Consider the following 19,048-nt stretch of genomic DNA (forward strand, 5'->3'; position numbering starts at 1 on the left):
CCGCCGAAGTCTTTGGTTCTTCATCCTGTAGGTGGCGTTGCTGTCCTTCCAGCTATCGGTAGATATCGTCGCTATTGGCCATCGAATTTGGCGCCTCCACACATGCGCACTTCCTGCCTAAGACTGGCATAAATAGGGGGCTCTGGTCCTGCCTTAGCAGTGTGTTCATCGCACCTGAAGATGTCGGCCAGTTGCGCTGACAAAATATTGTGGAGTTTTCACTATGACATCCGATGTCTCGCCCGAGAACCATTATACAAAAATAAATGCAGTTTAAACATTGAAATTGTACTTTCACTAAAAAAATTTACATTCTAAGAAATTACTTTTTACGTAATAGGAGTTATAATCAATATTTATTTGGCTTGGATACATCTATACAGTTTTTTTCCTTCTCCTGAAAAGTTGTGAAAATGGACTTATGCCTTTCAGCTCCGACCGATTCATTTACATCCTGTACAGAAGCCAGACGGCAGTTATAAGAGTTGACGAGCATGAAACGGAAGCAATGACTTAGAAGAGAGTAAGACAGTTGGTTCCCATTGTTATTCAGTCCGTACCTTGAGCAAGTGTCAAAGGAAACCAAACAAAAGTTTAGGGTGGGAATTAAAGTCCAGAGAGAAAAAATAAAAACTTTGAGGTTTGCCTATAACATTTTAACTCTTTCAGAGATAGCAAAGGTCGTGGAAGACCAGCTGAACATAATGGACTGTGTTGTGTAAAGAGGATATAAGATGAACGTCAACAAAAGTAAAGCAAAAATAATGAAATGTAATCGAATCAAATCTGGTGATGCTGAGGGCATTAGATTAGGAAACAAGACACTAAAAGTACCGGTAGTAGATGAGTATTTGGCCAGGAAAATAACTGATGATGATCGAAGTAGTGATGATATAAAATGTAGAGTGATAATGGCAAGAAAGCGTTTCTGAAGTAGAGAAATTTGTTACCATCGAATATAGATTTAAGTGTTAGGAAGTGTTTTCTGAATGTATTTGTACGGAGTGTAGCCATGTATGGAAGTGAAACATGGACGATAAACAATTTAGACAAGAAGAGAATAGAAGCTTTCGAAACGTGGTGCTACGGGAGAATGCTGATTAAATGGTAGATCACTTAACATGCGCTAATACAGGACAGAATTAAGAAAAAAAATAAATTGGTGGTACAGGCTGTCTAGGAGGAGGGATCGGTTGACAGCACACATTCTGATACCTCAAGGAATCACCAGTTTAGTACTGGACGGAAGTGTGTGGGAGAAAAATCGTAGAGGGGACCAATAGATGAACACAGTAAGCAGATCCCGGAGGGATGTAAGTTGCGATAGTTATTCGGAATTGAAGGACTTGTACAGAATAGAGTAGCATGGAGAGCTGCATCAGACCACTATTCGGACTTAAGAACACAACAACAAGAGTCTCAACCCCGTGGAATCGCTTCCTCACAGATGTAAATTGCCGGTTTCAAGTGACATATCTTTTTGAAAATGTTTGAATGTGGTAAGCGTAGTTGCGCCAAAGACCTTCCGCTTTGAGCTTGAGTTGTTTACGTTGTGCATTAGGGAGTGAAAAATGTAAACATTGTGTTTGTTGACGCATGATTTTAAATGTCATACACTTATAAAACACATCCCTTGTTCCTTAATTCAAAACGATGAATAGCCGTCTCCTCCAGAAATATGGCGACATTATATGATTTATTTGAGGCTTCTGTTGCAAAAAACGAAGTGAATGTTGCGCTAGTGTGGAAAGACTGTGATGTTTCTTACGTCAAGTACGGTCTTCTTCGAGAATGTGCAATCAAGATTTGTGAGTTTTTAAGTGAAATTGATCAAGAAGGATGCTTCGTAGGTATTTTAATGGACCGCGTTCCACTTCTGTGCAGTGTTGTTTTAGGGTAAGCTTTTTATAGTGTAGTAGAGAATGCATATGAAGAATGAGAATGCTGTTAGTACTTGTATGTGTTATCAGTTGAAAATGTCGTAGTACGATGTATGTAAATAACTCATAGTATGTTGTTTTTTGTTGTAAATGTAGGTTAAATATTTTAAGTTGATATGTGTAAGGTAACCTACTCGGTGTTGTAAGTACACTACCTGTAGCCTACATAATGTAATCAAATGGGACCAAATAAAATTCACTCAGTGTATTGCGATTTATGTGGATTGTGATGATTTGACACTAGTATCTGTTTATTTGTGCAGATTAATATTTCGTTTTCAAACCCTTTTTTATTTGCAGTGTACTGAAGAAGCGATTAGCTTTTGCTTTTATAGATGATAAATCGCCTTGCCAACGGAACTTGAGTTTTGTGCGAAAGCTGAACATTTGTTGGATAATATCAACATCTGATGTGTCACAGACTCAGCTGTTGAAGTACGCAAGGCTTAATAAGAGTATCATCTTATGTGGCTCCACAATTTATTTGTGGGATATAGGATCTGAAGCAATTATTAATCAGCCAAAGCTGCACAATAAATTCAGTTATGCCTATGCTGTACAAACATCAGGCACAACTGGGAAACCAAAGATCGTTAAAGTTCCTCACAGATGTGTAATCCCTAATATCCTGGACTTTGGGTAAGTAAACAATTAATAACTGTTCAATGAAGACATACTTGCTTATATGATTTCTTATGAACGTGAAGAATAAATTATCATATCTGTTGTAAATGAATGGTCGAGGAGAGAGATTTTGGGGCTACAAAGACAAAATAAGTATAACAACCTGAAAAGATACCTCCGTAAATACCAATGTCAACAGAAGCGTTGCCTCCCTGCATACACAACTTAAAACACTGATTGGTGCTCTTTGCTAGATTGATAGTTGCCACAGTATTTAAAAAAGTGGGCTGGTTTTGTTTGTAGAACAGTTAGAAAGAAAATTGAAGAGACTCCCAAAATACATGTTAAAATCACATGTTGGACCCCCCCCCCAGAAACCTTGGTTGTGGCGACAGACAGATTTGTCGTGCAGCCCAAGATCTAGGTTAGGTTGTAAGGTGACAATTTGTTTGTGAATTGGCAAAGGCAATGAATGTGAAACCAGAAGATCTGGTTGTGGTAACAAATGGACCAGTTATGAAGACTAATGTTTATATGACATACTGAAAAGGGAGGTGGGGGTCCAATACATAACATTTTTCCAAACAATCATGAGTTTGCCTTCATTGTAGAAATGTCACCTTGTGCTTGCTCATCCAAGTTATACTTTTAGGAAAAACAGAAATTAAAGATCTATATGGCACTGCGGGTTTGAGGAAGTTTTGGGCTTAACATCTTGTAAACTAAACTCAACTCTGGCTGGCTGGATTAGGATTTGAACCGTCACCTTCCAGAATACCAGCCTAGGGTGCTATACTGTACCATGTATATTGTGCTGTGGGCTCAGGGAAAGGCTTAATAATTTAATTTGCAATAGGATGTTTGAGAAGAACACAAATGAAACATAGAAGACTTATCTTCAGAATTGAGAAAAACTGGAAGTAACACGTGAGATTTGTAAACACGGAGAATGAAGACAGATAGGCATGGTTACGGGAAGGTAAATGTTGTTACACATGTAGCATTTCTCCAAGCTGCATACTATGCACCACAAAATCGAAGGTACGTTAGCTCTCAAGTCCATAGACACAAAACTGAATGTGAATCAGACAGTTGTTATCACCCTTTGCTCACAATGCCTCTACACACAGAAAATTTTACTTGTGATAAGGACCACATGCACGATGAACATCTAAGGAGAGGTTTTTGTAAATGAAAGCTACAGTGGAACCTCTTTTATCTTGACTAGGTGCTGTAGCTCATCCATATTGTCAAAAATCTGAATAATCCAGAAAGTCAGAAAAAAATTAGAATGACACAGGTTACAAGCCAAGAACATGCTCGTATTTATTTCACATAAATCCACCAATTACACAATATTTTAATCAAAATTTTGACCAGATATTGAAAAAAGCAATGTTTTGTACAAGGAAATAATCAGTATGTTTCCTTTGAGTCAGATTTGTATGTCATCTGTGTTCAGCATGATCATACAGGCCTTTTGTTGCTGTTAGTTTGGCTGGAATTGTGTTCATCTGGCTGTCCAAGTAAACCTTTACATTGTCCAGGAGCTTCGTTGCCTCTGTATGCGTTATAATGCATTCACATTGAGCGTCAACATCATCAGTTAATTGATTAGTTCTTTGTTATCATCTGTAGACAAACAATGGCAATAATATTGGCATCAGAAATCATTAGTTTGAGCCTGAGATCTTTACTTTTCTGTTGTTATTCCAGTGCGACAACACTGAAGTTCCAACACCAAACTCACCATCAGTGTGTTTCTGCAATCCTTTATCCATCCTAAGCAGTGCATTTAATTTTTTGTCCATGTGCACTCTGAGGTCTTTAGTTACTTTCTGGTTGTTGTTCCAATGTGACAATGTTGTAGCTAATAATCAGCATTAATGTTTTTCAACAGTTTACCTTTATCCATCCTATAGAGTGCATCTAACTGTTTGTCCATGGACTCTACCATCTTCTTCCTCTTTCATGCTATTTTACGTTTGAACAATACTGTACTGTAGAACTCAATATTAACTTTTCATATGACATCATTCCAGGATCTATGAATGACAGGTGATTCAATTTAAATTTAATGTTTATCATCACTGATTATTGCCACTATTTGGAGAGACATGAGAATATTGGCTGTAGGGATACAATGGACAATTGGTATTATTTTGTTAAACTGCACCAATGAGGTTGATGGCAACAATACTGTCACCTTTCCACAAACGGGCCAGTGGAATTAGATTGTTGAGTGAGCAAGCTCACATATTTTGTGTTTTCTTGGCAGTGAAAGTAAATTTGCTTGCTCAAGATATTTTGTGGTGTACTCCAAGACAACGATATTACTAAACAAGTACAGCGATTAAAGTCCATGGATTTAAAATAAATTTGACACTATACAGCAATAAATTTTTAAAACGTTTTCATAAATGAACTAAAATAACTCCAATATGGCAATGAGATACACTGGCCCCCTTAAATGGCGGCACATCGTCCGACATAGCCAATCTAACCTGGTGTCTTTTTGTAAGTAAGTACTCTTATTAACTTTAATAGGTCCAACATAGGTAAAGTCTAGATCACATCCAATGCAGAAAAACATGCTGAAGAGTACCTTATTAAAGCTATTGACATATACTTTGGCTTTTCACAAAAACGAGTTAGGCAGCTTGCCTATACGCATGCAGTTTCCTGTCAACGTAAAATACACCACTCTTGGACCAACTTTGGAATGGCGGGACCTGATTGGTTTTCAGGCAACTAGTTAGGCATGGTGTACTAGCTTCAACAAGCACAACACAGCCTTGTTTTTTGGCAACCTGAACAATGTCTAGACAAGACTGAAGCTGACCCCTGGTGACACCTGAAATGTACACTATGTGATCAAAAGTATCCGGACACCCCCAAAAACATACGTTTCTCATATTAGGGGCATTGTGCTGCCATCTACTGCCAGGTATTCTATATCAGAGACCTCAGTAGGCATTAGAGGTTGTGAGAGAGCAGAATGGGGTGCTCTGTGGAACTCATGGACTTCGAATGTGGTCAGGTGATTGGGTGTCAGTTGTGTCATACGTCTGTATGCGAGATTTCCACACTCCTAGGAGGACGTCGTTATCAGGAGAAAGGAAACTGGCGTTCTACAGATCGGAGCGTGGAATGTCAGATCCCTTAATCACGCAGGTAGGTTAGAAAATTTAAAAAGGGAAATGGATAGGTTAAAGTTGGATGTAGTGGGAATTAGTGAAGTTCGGTGGCAGGATGAACAAGACTTTTGGTCAGGTGAATACAGGGTTATAAATACAAAATCAAATAGGGGTAATGCAGGAGTAGGTTTAATAATGAATAAAACGATAGGAATGTGGGTAAGCTACTACAAACAGCACAGCGAACGCATTGTTGTGGCCAAGATAGACACGAAGCCCATGCCTATGACAGTAGTACAAGTCTATATGCCAACCAGCTCTGCAGATGATGAAGAAATTGAAGAAATGTATGATGAAATAAAAGAAATTATTCAGATAGTGAAGGGAGATGAAAATTTAATAGTCATGGGTGACTGGAATTCGGTAGTAGGAAAAGGGAGAGAAGGAAACGTAGTAGGTGAATATGGATTGGGGGTAAGAAATGAAAGAGGAAGCCGCCTCGTAGAATTTTGCACAGAGCACAACTTAATCATAGCTAACACTAGGTTCAAGAATCATGAAAGAAGGTTGTATATATGGAAGAACCCTGGAGATACTAACAGGTATCGGATAGATTATATAATGGTAAGACAGAGATTTAGGAACCAGGTTTTAAATTGTAAGACATTTCCAGGGGCAGATGTGGATTCTGACCACAATCTATTGGTTATGAACTGTAGATTAAAACTGAAGAAACTGCAAAAAGGTGAGAATTTAAGGAGATGGGACCTGGATAAACTGACTAAACCAGAGGTTGTACAGAGTTTCAGGGAGAGCATAAGGGAACAATTGACAGGAATGGGGGAAAGAAATACAGTAAAAGAAGAATGGGTATCTCTGAGGGATGAAGTAGTGAAGGCAGCAGAGGATCAAGTAGGTAAAAATACGAGGGCTAATAGAAATCCTTGGGTGACAGAAGAAATATTGAATTTAATTGACGAAAGGAGAAAATATAAAAATGCAGTAAAAGAAGCAAGCAAAAAGGAATACAAACGTCTAAAAAATTAGATAGACAGGAAGTGCAGAATGGCTAAGCAGGCATGGCTAGAGGACAAATGTAAGGATATAGAGGCTTATCTCACTAGAGGTAAGATAGATACCGCCTACAGGAGAATTAAAGAGACCTTTGGAGAAAAGAGAATGACTTGTATGAATATCAAGAGCTCAGATGGAAACCCAGTTCTAAGCAAAGAAGGGAAAGCAGAAAGGTGGAAGAAGTATAAAGAGGGTCTATACAAGGGCGATGTAGTTGAGGACAATATTATAGAAATGGAAGAGAATGTAGATGAAGATGAAGTGGGAGATGCGATACTGCGTGAAGAGTTTCACAGAGCACTGCAAGACCTGAGCCGAAACAAGGCCCCGGGAGTAGACAACATTCCATTGGAACTACTGACAGCCTTGGGAGAGCCAGTCCTGACAAAACTCTACCATCTGGTGAGCAAAATGTATGAGACAGGCGAAATATCCTCAGACTTCAAGAAGAATATAATAATTCCAATCCCAAAGAAAGCAGGCGTTGACAGATGTGAAAATTACCGAACTATCAGTTTAGTAAGTCACAGCTGCAAAATACTAACGCGAATTGTTTACAGACGAATGGAAAAACTGGTAGAAGCCGACCTTGGGGAAGATCGGTTTGGATTCCGTAGAAATATGGGAACACGTGAGGCAATACTGACCCTACGACTTATCTTAGAAAATAGATTAAGAAAACGCAAACCTACATTTCTAGCATTTGTAGACTTAGAGAAAGCTTTTGACAATGTTGACTGGAATACTCTCTTTCAAATTCTGAAGGTTGCAGGAGTAAAATACAGGGAGCGAAAGGCTATTTACAATTTGTACAGAAACCAGATGGCAGTTATAAGAGTCGAGGGACATGAAAGGGAAAGTGGTTGGGAAGTGAGTGAGACAGGGTTGTAGCCTCTCCCCGATGTTATTCAATCTGTATATTGAGCAAGCAGTAAAGGAAACAAAAGAAAAATTCGGAGTAGGTATTAAAATCCATGGAGAAGAAATAAAAACTTTGAGGTTCGCTGATGACATTGTAATTCTGTCAGAGACACCAAAGGACTTGGAAGAGCAGTTGAACGGAATGGACAGTGTCTTGAAAGGAGGGTATAAGATGAACATCAACAAAAGCAAAACGAGAATAATGGAATGTAGTCGAATTAACTCTGGTGATGCTGAGGGAATTAGATTAAGAAATGAGACACTTAAAGTAGTAAAGGAGGTTTGCTATTTGGGGAGCAAAATAACTGATGATGGTCGAAGTAGAGAGGATATAAAATGTAGACTGGCAATGGCAAGGAAAGCATTTCTGAAGAAGAGAAATTTGTTAACATCGAGTATAGATTTAAGTGTCAGGAAGTCATTTCTGAAAGTATATGTATGGAGTGTAGCCATGTATGGAAATGAAACATGGACAATAACTAGTTTGGATGAGAAGAGAATAGAAGCTTTTGAAGTGTGGTGCTACAGAAGAATGCTGAAGATTAGATGGGTAGATCACATAACTAACGAGGAGGTACTGAATAGGATTGGGAAGAAGAGGAGTTTGTGACACAACTTGACTAGAAGAAGGGATCGGTTGGTAGGACATGTTCTGAGGCATCAAGGGATCACAAATTTAGTATTGCAGGGCAGCATGGAGGGTAAAAATCCTAGAGGGAGACCAAGAGATGAATACACCAAACAGATTCAGGAGGATGTAGGTTGCAGTAGGTACTGGGAGATGAAGAAGCTTCCACTGTTTGCGATGTGATAGTGAAGTGGAGACATGAGGGGACAAATGGTTCAAATGGCTCTGAGCACTATGGGACTCAACTGCTGTGGTCATTAGTCCCCTAGAACTTAGAACTACTTAAACCTAACTAACCTAAGGACATCACACACACCCATGCCCGAGGCAGGATTCGAACCTGCGACCGTAGCAGTCTCGCGGTTCCGGACTGAGCGCCTAGAACCGCGAGACCATCGCGGCCCGCCCATGAGGGGACACGTACAGCACAAAAGTGTACAGGCTGACCTCGTCTGTTGCCTGACAGAGACCACCAACAGTTGAAGAGGGTTGTAATATGTAATAGGCAGACATCTAACCAGACCACCAAACTGCATTAGGATCCAGTGCAAGTACTATGACAGTTAGGCGAGAGGTAAGAAAACTTGGATTCCATGCTCGAGCGGCTGCTCATAAGCCATCTTCCTGGTAACTGCCAAACGGCGCCTCGCTTGGTGTAAGGAGCATAAACATTGGATGATCGAACAGTGGAAAAACATCGTGTGGAGTGACGAATCTAGGTACACAATGTGACGATCTGATGGCAGGATGTGAGTATGGTGAATGCCCGGTGAACGTCATCTGCCTGCGTGTGTTGTGCCAACAGTAAAATTCGTAGGTGGTGGTGTTATGAAGTGGTCGTGTTTTTCATGGAGGGGTCTTGCACCCCCTGTTGTTTTGCGTGGCACTATCACAGTGCAGGCCCACATTGATGTTTTAAGTGCCTTCTTGCTTCCCACTGTTGAAGAGCAATTCGGGGATGGCGATTGCATCTTTCAACACGATCAAGCACCTGTTCATAATGCACAGCCTCTGGTGGAGTGGTTACACGACAGTAACATCCCTGTAATGGACTGGCATGCACAGAGTCCTGGCCTGAATCCTATAGAACACCTTTGGGATGTTTTGGAATGCTGACTTCATGCCAGGCCTCACCGACCGACATCGATACCTGTACTTAGTGCAGCACTTCACAAAGAATGTGCTGCCGTTGCCCAAGAAACCTTCTAGGACCTGTGAGAGTGGAAGGGCCAACACCGTATTGAATTCCAGCATTAGTGATGGAGGGCACCACAAATGTGTAAGTCATTTTCAGCCAGATGTCAGGATACTTTTGATCACATAGTGTAGATGAAACTGGAATCACAGCCATCCAAAGACTGATAGAGTAGTTGCTTACTGGGATTACCTCAAATAGGGAGGGTAACAGCTGCTGAAAGAGGATCACTTATCACTAGTGCTTGAGCTGTTAGGGCAAATGGGAATAGTGTGCCACCTTTTCTCATACTCTGTAGGGTTAACTTCAAGCTCCATTTTGTCTGTGAAGTCTAATCTGATCAAATGGGGTTTGTTGGATGAAAATGACGACAAATGCAACTGTGGCACTCGACAGGACATGGAACATCTTCTACAATGCCCTGCCTGCCCCCACAGATGCACCCTCGACGATCTATGGCTGGCTAAAGAAGAAGCATTGGACATTGCCCAATACTGGGCAAACAAATTGTAGTTTCCGGACACAAAAAAGTAAAGTAAGTATCAGAGACGATCCTGTTGGGAGCAAAGGTAGTGCCTATCTTCGAGGGTGAATAACAGAAACCAGCCTCTTGAATACATGCAACATTTTGTGGTACATGTTCAATGCTCCAAAGGCCATCCTTGCTTGTTACTAATTGACAGCCATAGCTCCCATTTATCCTCTCAAGTCAGATTTTTGCAGGGAAAGTGGTGCCAGACTTTTGTCTTTTCATGCTCACTATAGCCATGAACTATAGTCCTTAGACAGAAGTTTTTACTGCCCCTTTAAGAAGTTTGTAAACTCAGTGTGCAATGTAAGAGTGACAACAAACAAATGACCAATGACAATATACAGCCTCCCAGGTATTGTGGAGAACTGCTCTGCAGACACAGTTACACCCAGAAATATATTGGCTGTATTCAAAGTGACAGACATCTCTCCCGTAAACAGGAACATTTTCACTGATAGTAACTTTCTGCCTTCATATGTAACAGATAGACCTGATCCTAATGCTGTTGCTTGTGGTTTAATTGCTGAAGCTGACCCTTCAGCTGTTCACAAATGTGATGGTAAGCCTATGCTGTCAACAACAAAGCCTGAAGAAGTCATGCCGTTTGAGAAATCACAGCCGTGAAAGACAAAGAACAAACATAAAAGAACTTCAGCAATAGTGAGAATTTGTGAGAAGATTCTTCAAGATGAAGAAGATGAGGATGAGGCTGACCTGTTTCTTAGGATTCTTAAATCATTTTCTTACAACATTCGAGGTGATGAATGGATTCAGTGCACAAGTGCTCATGTGTTGTGTTAAAAATAGCATGATAGGACTCTTTTATGAATGTGTGAACTGTAAAGATACTATTGAGCATTCAGATAAAGACTGATGAAAGTATTGGACATACTTTTATGTCAAACTGTTTGTATAACAATGATAACACAAATTACTTTTTGTAATTTTGCCATAAATTTGTAGGAATTTATATTAAAATTTACTGTGAATATTAAGATCAATACGTTTCCTGTTAATTAACCAATGTCATAACTAAGTTAAATAATAAAATAGTATGTGCCATAGGTTGGCTTACTTGGTATTACTGTGCTAAATATTTTTTTATGAATAGTCAAACAGTGAGAAGCCATAGTTATGCTGAAGCCATGTACAAATGTTCCCACATAAAAGATCTTCTTCTTCTTTTCCTTCGTTTGTCCCACATGCCTGTGCGGTCCACTATGTAGGCCCAGTGTCTCCATTTCGCTCTATCACGGGCTGCATCTGGGTGGGTGTTCACGCATTTAAGGTCTTTATGAATTGTATCAGCCCAGCATTGCGTAGCTCATCCTTTGGGTCTTCTGCCAATGACTTCAAGTTTGTAACCCGCCTTGGCAGTAGAGTCATCACCGGCCTGTAAAATGTGCCCAAACCATTGAGGACGACTCTTCTGCATCTTGACTTGAATTGGTGCAACATCAAGCTGTTTCCTAATGATGTCATTAGAAATGTGATCTAACTTAGTGAGGCCCACTGTCTACCTTAGCATCTTCGTTTTCATTATACTTATGTGGCATTCTGTCGCAAGACATAAAAGGTCAATGGAAATATTTAAAATAAAAGCTGGGAAAAAAAATCTAGAAAAAAGTGGGCTAATCAGCTCTGGTGTCCCCTACTTCCAGAATATCAAACACTGTACAAAAAACAAACAAGTAATTTATGAACTGGTGATCCAGATTAATAAGGGGCAGGTACTGCACCTACCACATAGAATTAAGGATTTACAGTTCAAACCTCAGATAAACATTTTGATTCAAAAGAGAAGAAAAAGAAGTTCATGTCCCTCTACCACATGTAGGGAGTCTTTCATCTAAAGTATGTCAGACTCTTGTGAAACTCAAAATGAAATCCCTCTTTTACTCTCAACCAAAGACAGCCATTTTTGTCATTTTAGTGAAGGACAATCTGATTAAGTATGATGGTGGCTTCAGCTTGGTTAGAGTGTAAAATGTAGTACTAATTTCTCAAAGTCGACGGTGTATTGTCCACATTTGTATTGCCTAGTACCCTTCATGTGTGTCACTAATATGTCCATTGCAGATGACATGCAGCCATTATATATACCATTGCCACCTGTGTGGCATCTTACCAGCTGTTTGTATCTGTGCCTACAAGCTTGTTGGCATAGTCCAAAAGTTTTGTCGGACAGGAGGGCTGTATTCTCAGTCTTATGGCTTGCTCGGAAGATGATAGGATATTTCTCAACTAAAATACTCAGAGAAGAAAGGATTTTTTTATGGTTCAGTTGATCAAGCATTACACCATGCAAAATGAAGGCACCTACCATCATCTGTATGGGAGACTGTTGTTATCATTGTAAGTGAGGTTTCTATGTGTTGTTAATACTGCAAAGAGGAATATTTTTCTCCAGGCATTGGGGAAACTATGGCAGAGTATTTCGCTCAAATCACTGTCATCACACTGAATCTAGCTTTCTGCTTCCAGTCAGGGATTGTTGAGGGGAGCAGCTGAGACCTCAGTTCGGCCAGTAGTGAAGTTTACAAATGCACTTTTTTATGTATGAGAGCCGGATTTAGTTTTTTCCATAATACATTCCATATCACAGGTTTCTGGCATAGTTAATCACAATATATTGTGGCACCTCTCCACAGCTTCACAGCTTGCAAGTACATCCCCCACAATTATTTTAACTTTATGCGTGAAGAAGACGATTTACTGATATATGGTATGAAACTGGTTTAACTATACCTCTCAGACTTGGGAATGATCGAACATCTCCAAGCAGCATCGCTATTGTTCAATGGCCTACTAGATTTGTGAGAAGGACTTGGGAGTTCAGGTTGGCTAGAACCTGACCTGGTCTTCTCTAGAGATACACATTAGTATCTGCAGGTGAGATTTTATGTAGCTGTTGAGTCAGAAGATAATGAGCCATTGGGAGGAAGACTGGATGAAACTGACAGTCACTTTTGCTTGTTTGAAAATGTGTAATGTGAGTGTAACTTTGTTTACTTATTTATGTATCACATGAGCTAGTTTTGTGCTTTTTTACATGCTAATGTAGGACATAAAAAACTATATTATACACAAAAAATAACTGACAAGAGCTCTGTAGGGGAACAACTGATCACTGCATTTGGTAATTTCATACAGTAGCGTCAAATTACAAAAATATAAAAGTCAAAATAGACATTTATTAATTACTAATAACATTTATTGTGAAACTATAATCAGTAACAGACTGTCCTATGTTAATTAGATTAATTGGGCTCCCATGTAGTCTTTTACAATGTAGAAGCAATGTTTCTGGAGTACCTTTTTTAGCATTTTGCTAAATTCATTGAGGTAACTTATGTTCTTAAGTACGCCTTATGTCTCACACTGCCATGATTGTTATGCAAATGCTTGTCCACTGTAAAGGTATTATTCAAATAGCAGGTTAAGTTTTCGTGCTCCTCATCATTCTTTGTAAACAACTGGATATTACATGGATGAAACAGACAGTTTCAAGGACACGTGAGATAGACACTTCATAGAACGGAGTATTTGTACTAGGGGGTACTGAAACTTGCTTCAGTGTTTTAGTGATTCTTTTCTACATGAGGAATATTCCTCTGTGTTTTTCACTCCAGAAAGAGATTCCATATGTGATGAGAGTGTCTTGCAAAGTGTACTGTTTTGAGTGTTTCATTGTCACAGACGCTGAAAGAGTATCAACGGCTACTCAGTCCATGTAAAAGTTTTTCCTTATATGTATTTGTAAATGTCATCCATCCATATTCCAAGAAGTTTCGTTACTTTTTGTTGGTTGATGAGAGTAATGTCAATGACTAAATGATCAATTTTAGATGCTGACTGTTGTGCAGAAGTAAAATTTTTGTGTACAATCTTGCATTTGTGTGATATCTCGGGTTTTCTTTGATTTAGTGATTAATGGTGTGCTTCTGGGAGTTTTGCCAAGGTGTTGTTTTCATTTTATGTACCATTCTGTGGAAACAACAACTAGGCAGAACACCTGGAAACACACCATGTTTTCTGTGCCTAGTAATAGTTCGTTGCCGTTTAACCAGCTTATTATTCTGTTGTTGATTTGTGAATCATTTGTCTTAGTTCCTGTGTCAGATGATTAATGAGTAGGACATTTATAATGCGGTAAATTTTACTGGTAGCCCCTTTTTAATGTAGCTTGGGAGATCATTAATAAACATTATAAAGAAAAGTGGACTGAGTATTGACAACTATGGAGGGCCTTGTTTGCCAATTTGTTCACTGGATTGTACAGTTCCCTCACTTTGTGATATGATTACCACACTCTATTACCTGACCTGTAGATAGGATCGAAATGTGCCCCTGTCCCATAATTTAGCATTTTCTGTAGTAGTAGTAGAAGTAATGCATGCTTTTCAAAATCAGATACTTTGTTGAGATGAAGGAAATTCCATGTGTTAGCTTTTTTCCATTAAATCCTGTATCATTTCATTTAACAAAGAGTATAGAGGCAATTAATAGATTTTCTCCTTCTGAAGCTAAACTGTTGTTAACTTAGTAAGCAGTTTTTACAAAAAAAAATTATAACCCAATTATAAATTGTTTTTCTGCTGACCTTCGAGACTCTCACTAAGATAGATCTAAGCCTATAATTATGTGTGTCCGTTTTATGACCCTTGCAAGGTTTTGTGTGAAGTGGTTGTAGCCTCATTCAGGCCTCATGGAAGAGGGAGGGAGTGTCCATCATGGATTTTTTAGTCCCTAAACTCTTTTTAAAATTACTAGAGTGTTACAGAATCAGTGCGTCAAATTCTATATTCAGTTCGGCAGTCATACATGCTGGTTGGTGCAAGGAAGGAAGCTTAGTTACTTGCACAGGCATTTCTCTTAAATATGCCTTCAGGATTCACATCAACAGTGTGTTTATGGTTTTTATTTGTATTTATCATCATCATTGTTCCTGTACAGCTACAAGCAGTACTGAGGACAATGGAGAAGGTAAGTCATAAAAATAGTACAGGAGTCCTTGTTTGCTCTGACGGCCTCTGTGCTGTATCATTCATTCAGCACAAGTACCCACCAGAAAAAAACCACCCAGTGCATCCAGCATACTCTCCACCTACAGTAAAGGCAACAGATAGATGAGTCACCCATTGGGTAGCTGCAATATGGGAATCCAAGGAAATGAAATCCGTGATGCAGTATCCATGAAATTATATTCTGAGCACAGAATTATGACATATACTGTTCACCTACATGCCATTGCATCCCACTCAAGTGGGGTTGTTACTTCAAAATTTTCCATATAATCCAGTCAATGAGTGCATCAAAGAGGGGTGTAGAGTGCGTGGACTATGCAAGAATTGACTTCTTTAGGAATAGTTAGGTGGCAAACATTCTAAAAATCCCCACGCCCTGTGAGGTGAGCTAGGCAGGAGGTGATGGATAGGTCACATTGTTTGGTTCTTTGATTATATCAGTAGAAAAAAACTGTTCCAAATAAAAATGAAAGCCAATTAAATTTACTATAAAATTATCTCTATACATATTTGTAGAATTCCCAATGGTCTTTGAGATATGCATTGGCGAAAATTGATGATATTTGAAAAAATCATTTTTACCTCTCTCCTTTTGTCAAAAATTTATGTCTAGTGCCTCCCACAATCTATATTCAGAAAAATTTCCTTCAGTGTGATGTACACTTTTGCACTTTATCTTCAGCAAACCAAAAGTTATAGAATTTCTAAGATGTAAGCTCAGTATCAATGCTCCTCTAGAAATAATTGTCTCGAGTGCCTGTTGTATTTTGACTGCTGCTTGCTTTTTTATGAATAACAACATTTTAACAATGGAAATAAAGTAATTTCAATTGAAACACTACACTTTTTTTATAATTACAACTTATGTTATATTATTATGATAATCACAGCCTTTTCCTGAGGGCTGAGAAAATCATGTCAATAGTGACAGGTGTTGTGGGAGATGATTTAATCTTATGTTATGGTGCAGTCACAGTTGGCAAATGAGAAATGGTAAAAGTGGAAAACTTGAAATTCATAAAAATCAAACTGTCATGGAAAGATTGTGTACTTCCTCCTTTCTCAATGAATTGGAAAATCAAGACTGACAATGAAAAAGTTGTGGATCCATTCTTGTTTTTTCAGTGAGTCTACATTACCAAGAGATCAGATGACAATTTGAAAAATTATATCCTATATGAACTGGCTCTGTACCTTCTGGGATTCATCAATGAAAGTGGAATGAGGAAGTGCAGAAATCAGCACTATACACACTGTTTAAGGAAACTGAAAAGGATCTTATTTAACTAACTTTAAATTTGTTGTTGGGATTCCTAGTCCACAAAGTTGTTTGGTAACAGTAGAGAACTGTATCAACCATTTGTGATTGTTATGTTAGATTTCTGAAGACCCATTATCATGGAAGAGATTGTACCATCATTTCTGATAGTACGCTGACGCATGAGAGAGCACAAAAGCAGCTGAACAGAGTCGATCGTAATGACCCAGCAGATGTGTGATGTCAGTCTCAGTTTGGAAATTGAAATTAAAGTCAAACAAAATGGTTTCCTTTCCAACTTTCATAGTAAGAATCAGCTGATAAACCTACTGTTGATGCACCTGCAGAAAAATGGGATAAATATGCTCCAAGCTTCAGGTGATGCTAGAGTTGATATTGTGAGGACAACTATCAACAAATTGCAGAATTCCTTGGTTGCTGTTCCTGGAGAGGACATCGACTTGGCTGTTGTCTTGGTAACCAAACCCCAACTGATCATGACATTCTGCTGGTAAAACCTGTAAGGGAAGAGTAAAGATGAGTGCATATTCCTCACAAAAGCTGCAACAGGAGTTGAAAATGAAGGACAATGCCCATTTGTTATTCTTACATGCATTTATAGGGTGTTACACAACATCGACAGTATATTGCAAGAGTCAAATGGTTTTTGTCAAAATGTACCAGAAGTTCAAAATCACACAATGTGCAACCAAGCTATTTTCCCACAATTCTCCATTGGGTACTCTCATGTAGTATGGCACTACAGCCACAAAAATGTCCCTCAACGAGTTCTGCTACAAATAGTTTATCAGAGCAGGTGGAAACATGAAGCCTTCTCTCTCAACTCCCTTTCCAACCGAAGGAACTGTTAAGCAGCATGCATTCCTGACATACCACCAACCACACCTGTGGTTAGAGGAGGAACATAAAGATGGGGCACCAAATTGGGATTGGGAGGGGAGGAATGACCAACTAGTTCCAAAACTCTCATAGTCGGATGCTGCCCCTGATGAAACCTTGAAGATTATTTTTTGCCATTGCGCAAAAGATTGTGACAGTGGCACATGTGGCTGTAAAATGTGTTGCATACCCGAATTGCAAGAGCAAGTGCAACAATGGAGTGAAAACATTAATTCAGGAAGAAGGTTATGATGACGACATCGGTACTCTACCTGTATTGTTGGACGACATCTTCACTTCTGACGAAGATGACTAAACCTCGACCCTTCGGCTCGAAAAAATCAAGGTGTTGCCTTGAATGCACTTTTTTTCATTTTTTAATTACTATCAGTCCATGTAAATACTTTCATTACATGATTCGTAATGATATGATAAAAGCTATAATTATAAAAAAAGTGTTGTGTTTCAATTGAGATTACCTTATTTCCACTGTTAAAATGTCATTATTCACCAAAACAGCAAGATACAGCAGTTAAAACGCAGCAAGCTCTGAAATACTCATTTCTAGAGGAGCATTGGATTTGAGTGTACATCCTAGAAATTCTATAACTTTTGATTGGTTGAAGATAAAGTGCAAAAGTATACATCAAACTGAAGGAAATTTAATGCCACGCAGCTTCCTCTCTGAGTTTTCTGTGAAAAGCTCATGGGAGGAGCTAGAAGCAAATGTTTGACAAAAAGAATGAGGTGAAAATGACTATATTGTGAAAAAGATAATTGCTACACATCATATAACGGAGCTACTGACTTGCAGGGAGGCACAAAAAAAAAGACTGACAAACATGCTCCCAGCCAAACAGGACTTTATCTGATTAGACAAAACACACACACACACACACACACACACACACACACACACACACACACACACACACAAATGTGCCCTTAAGTGCAACTCGCACAGACATGACCACAATCTGGTTGCCAAGGCCAAACTGCGAGGAGCAGTGCATGATGGGATGAGCAAACTTGTTGGTAGGGGATAAGAAGGAGGCTGAGGAAGGGAGATGGAGGGATAGTAAGATAAGGATCGGGGACAGTAAAGTGCTGCTTGTGGGAGCAGACAGGGCAGCTAGATGCAGTCAAGAGGTTAGATGGAGGGCAGGAGGAGGGAGCAGTGGAAAAGGTGAGAAATACGAAGGCTGTGGGTGTTGTGGTGGAACAGAGGGCTATGTAGGCTGGGATGGGAACAGGAAAGGGGGTAGGTGGTCAAAGGACAATGATTAATGGAGACAGGCCAGGAGAGATACAGGAATTTAGCATATATTGTAGGGAGAGTTCCCACCTGCACAGTTCAGAAAAGCTGGTGTTGGTGGGAAGGATCAAGATGGCACAGGCTGTGGAGCAATCATTGAAATAAAGAATGTCGTGTTGGACAGTGTTCTCAGCAACTGTATGGTCCAACTGTTTCTTGGCCACAGTTTGTCGAGGCCATTCATGCAGACAGACAGCTTGTTGGTTGTCATGCCCACATAGAATTCAGCACAGTTGTTGCAACTTAGCTTTTAGATCACATGACTGGTTTGACAGATAGTCCTGCCTTTGATGGGAAGGTGATGCTTGTGACCTGACTAGAGTAGGTGGTGGTAAGAGGCTGTACAGGTCATGATCTTCGTCTATTACAGAGATATGAGTCGTGAGGCAAAGGGTTGGGAGCCAGGATTGTGTGGGGATGAACAAGGATATTGTGTAGGTTTGGTCAGTGGTGGAATACCACTGTACAAGGGGTGGGAAGGATAGTGGGTAGGCCAT

The 19,048-nt window shown here is 39.5% G+C and overlaps 1 protein-coding gene across 3 annotated transcripts in view; it reads left to right on the top strand.

The window, feature by feature from the left end:
- Positions 1-1,522: 1,522 nt before the first annotated feature.
- LOC126253525 (beta-alanine-activating enzyme) overlaps positions 1,523-19,048 on the top strand; it is a 186,295-nt gene continuing 168,769 nt past the window's right edge. For all 3 annotated transcript variants that reach the window (XM_049954905.1, XM_049954904.1, XM_049954902.1), the window contains exons 1-2: positions 1,523-1,896; positions 2,241-2,579. In XM_049954905.1, the coding sequence (XP_049810862.1) occupies positions 1,679-1,896; positions 2,241-2,579 (557 nt within the window). In that variant the 5' untranslated portion in view covers positions 1,523-1,678. The remainder of the gene's footprint in view (positions 1,897-2,240; positions 2,580-19,048) is intronic.

Source organism: Schistocerca nitens, chromosome 4 (genome assembly GCF_023898315.1).
Source record: "Schistocerca nitens isolate TAMUIC-IGC-003100 chromosome 4, iqSchNite1.1, whole genome shotgun sequence".
Taxonomy (NCBI): Eukaryota; Metazoa; Arthropoda; class Insecta; order Orthoptera; family Acrididae; genus Schistocerca; species Schistocerca nitens.